Here is a 5,458-nt window from a genome sequence, read left to right on the forward strand (position 1 = left end):
TCTGCAAAACTCGAACACAACTAAGAGACAGCAAGTTCACAGAACCGCAATTGCATAGCCAACCAGTTCATAAACTTCCTGCAGCGGCCATGAACATCGAATCAAGGACGAATCGTGGGACAAAAACCACCACCACCACTACCGCACAAAAACGAAGCAAAACACAGCGGAAACACAGCAAGGGCTCCCCCCCTATGCAGCCCGCCACATCCGCCACCCATCGACCTAGACACCACCTCGCCACCGGCGACGAGAGAGAGGGGGGAGGATAGCAGAGGGCAGTCGCGGACGTCTGCCTCGAGCGCAAATCCAACAACCACCTGCACCAACAGCAAACGCATTCCCCCACGAATCCCCACCATTACAGATCCAATGACACTGTGACTAGTCGAACAGAAGCACACCCATCCCACCCGAAAAGCGTCTACACCAAAACAACCGTGCGAGTAAGTTGACCACAGAAACCGCAGAAACCCTAGAAATCCCAGCCCGCCATTTCCGCCGCCGACGACCTCGAGACGACCTAGACCCCCAGCGACAAGACAAAGAAAGGAGAGATGCACTGGGTACCTGCAACGCCGACGAGGGCCAGCAGCGAATCCCCGCGCGGTCCACCGGAGATTTGGAGAGCCGCGGCGCGATTTCGCCGCGGAGCGAGAGCGAGGGCGGAGGAGAGGAGCGGAGAATGGGGGAGGAACAGGAGAGAAAGGGGGAGAAAGAGCGAGAACGGCTCGCGTTTCGAAAACGGCCGCCCACGATCTACGCCACGCCCGCTTACATGTGGGTCCACGCTCGTCCGGATAAGGACAAACCGCCCACGACCGCGTGGTTGGACGGACCGACCAGGCGACACCTCGCGCTCCCCCGAGGCCGATCGCAAGCGATCGTGCGGTCGCGAGCCGGCCGCCCGGATCATCTATTTGGTGCGCGGCCACTTTTTAGATTTTAGGCTGTTTTTTTAGGTAAAAAGGTTTTTTTTAGGCAAAAAATGTGTTGGCATCTCCTCGTGCTTCTCAAATAAGGCTCGACGAGCAATGGGCCATGACAGGCTATCTCACCTCCGATCTCTTGCAGCCCAGTACGAAACAAGATCAGAAAACCGCGTGCCGTACGTAGTATCGTTCAACAGAGCCGGCCAGCCAGCCGGGGACAGGGTCGCAGGTGACCCCGAAGCCGCGTGCAAGCTACGCGATGCCATCCCCCGATCCAGCACGTTGGCGCCCGCGCGGACGGCTCGGATGCTGTCTCCGTGCTGCATATTCCCACCCGACCCCGATTCTTCCAGGCCAGGGCGGGCGTTGCAACGAACAAACAAACGCTGCTTTCAGAAGAAGGGTTCTTCCTTCTCCACTTCTTCTATCCCGTCACACGAGTCCGACGACGACGACTTGAGGGAGAAGACGAAGAGGAAGCCACTCCCGAAAGATTCGACGGGAATTTTGTTGTTCGTCCGGGGGATTCCCAGCGATCGGCCTATCTCCGGCGGCGGATGGGGCAGGCGTTCCGCAAACTGTTCGATGCCTTCTTCGGCAACAGCGAGATGAGGGTACGGCGGTCTTCCCTGTCAGATAGGAGATCACCGTCCCCCTTCTGATGCTCCTCTAAGAGCTGCCCGTGCTGTATCGTGCTGGTTCTTTTTCTTCGGGCCATTTAATTCATGTTGTACTTGATTTTCAGGTCGTGATGCTTGGGCTGGATGCAGCGGGCAAGACCACCATCCTGTACAAGCTGCACATCGGGGAGGTCCTCTCGACTGTCCCTACGATTGGTAGGTTATTCAGATTTTTTTTCTTGGTATCAGCTGAATTGTTGGTTAACTGAAGTTATATCAAGGCCTTACTGATGTGTTAAACTGTTAATGAGGGGAGGCAAGCGAGTTGTTGCTGTTGGTAGTAGAGGAATAAATCAACCTGCCGTATATTGTCTTGCGGAACGGGGGTTTGGGAACTTGCTTATGTAAATGTGGTTAGCTGAACACTCTGATCTACTCCCTCCGTTCCAAAATAGATGACCCAAGTTTAGTATAAAGTTGGGTCATCTATTTTGGAACGGAGGGAGTAATATTTATGCCTGATTTTTTCTTTCTGGTTAGCTGAGCACACACCCTTGCAGTTTAGATAGTAATAATCATGCAAGAGTCAACCAGTTAACCTGCTAGTCAGATTGGCCTTAACAGACAGCGTTCTTAAATCTTTTATGAGGTTTAGTTGAAAAAGGAACTACCAAGTGCTGATGTTGCTTTTCTGCTCTTACTAATAGGGTTCAATGTTGAGAAAGTTCAGTACAAGAACGTGCTGTTTACAGTGTGGGATGTTGGTGGCCAGGAGAAGTTGAGGCCCTTGTGGAGACATTACTTTAATAACACAGATGGATTGGTATGTTCCAATTACTCTAGTTATACAAACTTGACAGATGTATACCCGTCTTTTATCTTTCTGCTGAGGTATTTATGGTTGACCTTTCAAATGAAATTTGTTACTGTAGTTTGGTTCTTAGCTGGTTATGGAAATCCAATTTATGTTCTGTCTCTGTTCATTTATCTGGAAAGCTAGCCCAGGCTATCTTGTCAGTAATTTCTATGTTGAAATCTTGATTTTGGTCCCTCGCAAAAACAAAAACAAAAATCTTGATTTTGGCGTTATATTTCTTGTGGCCCATCTATTTCATTTTATTTTATTGCCATTTTGCACTTTTTGGTCCCACACATCAGGGACCCAAACCCAGTGGTGATAATGGAGCATAAGATGGCAAAAATTAAGGTGCCTATGAACACATTTAGTTCTTCAGCACATAGTTCAATTTCCTACATCTTGTTAGAGCTGGAGAAAGCTTTCAGTTCGTCATATCCTGCTTCTGAGCTCGTAGGTGAACTTGCTGACTAGTACTCCCTCCGTACACAAATATAAGATGTTTTGGATATTTCAATATGAACTGCATATGGACTGAAATGAGTGAACAAACACACTAAAACGTGTCTACTTACATTCGATTCACACAAAAAAAATCAGAACATCTTATATTTGTGAACGGAAGAAGTAGAAACATAAAGGGACCACTCATGAGCAGCTCAATTATCTTGATTCGACTTCTTAAGTTTCAGTTATCACTACTATTCTTATGCACAAAGAGTGCCAGCAGATGTTCTCACTTTTAAAAGAAATACATGAAAGTAAATTATTAGTAGCAACTTTTCTGATAATCTGGTACTAACCCTTAAAGTGTTGCTAGTATTTATCACGTACTGTACAAAGCCTATCTTTTCAAATTTAGAATTATACTTGGATTATTCTGTGTTTTTTAACCTGGTGGAACTGTGCAAAGTTGTTAAGTAGTAAGTTCTAATTGTCTACAATGTGAATATAGTTAATCTTACTCTGGACAGCTGATGTTTGTCAGTAAAACCTTATTAGTCATTAGGACAGCTAGATCATGCCCTTCATTCAAAACCTTAGTCTTCACTTATGTTTTCTTCTGTTTTTGGAAGACAATTGTAGGGGAAACCTCATCCGTATGAATAGTAATGTAAGTTAGCGTCTGTGAGGATTTGAACCAAGGTAGTGGGATTGTACATCCACCCCACTCAGTTGAGGTGGACTAACATTTGTTGTCTTTCTCTTGAATGATCTGTGTGTAACGTTGGACTCTCGATGTGTTCATGAACATATTCAACTATGATATATAAATTATAATAACATCCTCACCGTTGCAGATCTACGTGGTTGATTCATTGGATAGGGAGAGAATTGGAAAAGCCAAAGCAGAGTTTCAGGTTTGTAAAGTGTCATAACTGCTCATTGATGTCTTATTATGTTTTCTTTGTGATGAAGCTAATATTTGGCATCTTTGTTGCAGACAATAATCAACGATCCTTTCATGCTTAACAGTGTCATATTGGTATTTGCCAATAAACAAGATATGGTAAGACTACAAAACTTGACCACTATTTTAAACGCAAACATGCTTGAATATATTCTTAAGATAACAAAACTTGACCGCCATTTTTAGCAGATATGAGAAGTCTCTGCTTGTTAGTGTTATGGACTGTAGGTGAATGAATAGGTGTCAGAATATATATTTGCTCTTTTGCACTCGTTCTCCACTCCTTTTGGTTGTGATAGTATACGAGACCATCGTTGCTGCTCCTGCCTAACATAGCTTTGTTGCTCATTCAGAAAGGGGCGATGACACCAATGGAGGTGTGCGAAGGCCTTGGCCTCTATGATTTGAAGAACCGCGTCTGGCACATCCAAGGTTCCTGTGCCCTCAAAGGTGATGGTCTTTATGAGGGCTTGGACTGGCTGTCAAGTACTCTGAAGGATCTGCAAGCGTCCGGTCGCCTACCCTCAGGAGGGACCTAACAGTTCTAAGTAGCACTTCTGCTTATAAGATCCTAATGCTCATACTAACAACCTTTGGATGAAAGATGACACCAGAAAGAAAGAAAAAGATACTGGTGAGGAACACCTTATAGCCACATATCCAGTTTTCGTGATAAGCTTCGGTGTTGATTCTGCTGAAGAAAAGACCTTGCTTGTGTCTGACCGCATCAAATTTACCTGTACAATCTTGTCATGGATAGTGTGGATTCTCTAATTCGTGACATATTTCATGTAAATTTTCCTGTGAGTTTAGAGAAGCTAACCATCTTATGCTTTTGTTCACATATGAGGACTGGAACATAATGTTATTGATGTAAATTTTCTGTAAGATAATTTTGGCATGATACAATTTATGCCCCCCCCCCCCCCCATCTCTTGTCGTAGTTGACTGTTTGGTTTCTGGAGGTTTTTGTTTTGGTGGATTGCTAGTGTTCCCTAGCCTCTGCTTTCTATAAACGCAGGCACGTATGGTCTTCTCTCTAAAACGAAAATACTTGCCGAATCAAAGAGGAGACTTGCGCAGGCCAAAAGGGTGGATGCCTTTGTTGGTTTGCTATAGGAACGTACCATTCTTCTCTGAATCATGCACCTAAATTTCATATTAGCAAACACTGTTACAAACTGAAACTGTTATTTCTGGGTTTGTCAGTTGTACCGCACGTTTATTTATTTATTTTCGTATTTTCTACATGTGAGCAAAAAAAATGGCATTCCACAAAGGGGAAACTAGATTGAACAATCTTTACCGGTTGCACTGGGTTATGGCATCTTCAACGCGTCTACATTCATAGAGATAATGAACATAGATAACTCTGCGTAGCATTGACGCCTACGCCTATGAGACATGGAAAATAATACTCCCTCCAATTCATAGTTTGAATTTTTCTTGTTAGAAAATGGAAGAGAAAACCGAGCACACTCGTACCCTTCCACAAAACCGGTAGCTTTTGAGAAAAAACCAGCTCCCCTTCGCGACGTGTTGATCGAGGAGTTTTTCTCACCTATGACTTGCAGGGATTGGGTGATCAACACCTGAACCCCGTGGGGGATGACTCCCTGTCATGATCTCCCATTCGATT

The 5,458-nt window shown here is 45.0% G+C and overlaps 1 protein-coding gene across 1 annotated transcript; it reads left to right on the forward strand.

Annotated features, from left to right (window-relative positions):
• Positions 1–1,240: 1,240 nt before the first annotated feature.
• On the forward strand, positions 1,241–4,744 carry LOC123128086 (ADP-ribosylation factor). Its single transcript, XM_044547997.1, has 6 exons — positions 1,241–1,546; positions 1,678–1,768; positions 2,260–2,375; positions 3,710–3,769; positions 3,853–3,918; positions 4,173–4,744. The coding sequence occupies exons 1-6, from the start codon at positions 1,490–1,492 to the stop codon at positions 4,356–4,358; spliced, it is 576 nt and encodes a 191-aa protein (XP_044403932.1). The 5' UTR covers positions 1,241–1,489; the 3' UTR covers positions 4,359–4,744.
• Positions 4,745–5,458: the final 714 nt, after the last annotated feature.

This window comes from Triticum aestivum, chromosome 6A (assembly GCF_018294505.1).
Source record: "Triticum aestivum cultivar Chinese Spring chromosome 6A, IWGSC CS RefSeq v2.1, whole genome shotgun sequence".
Lineage (NCBI taxonomy): Eukaryota > Viridiplantae > Streptophyta > Magnoliopsida > Poales > Poaceae > Triticum > Triticum aestivum.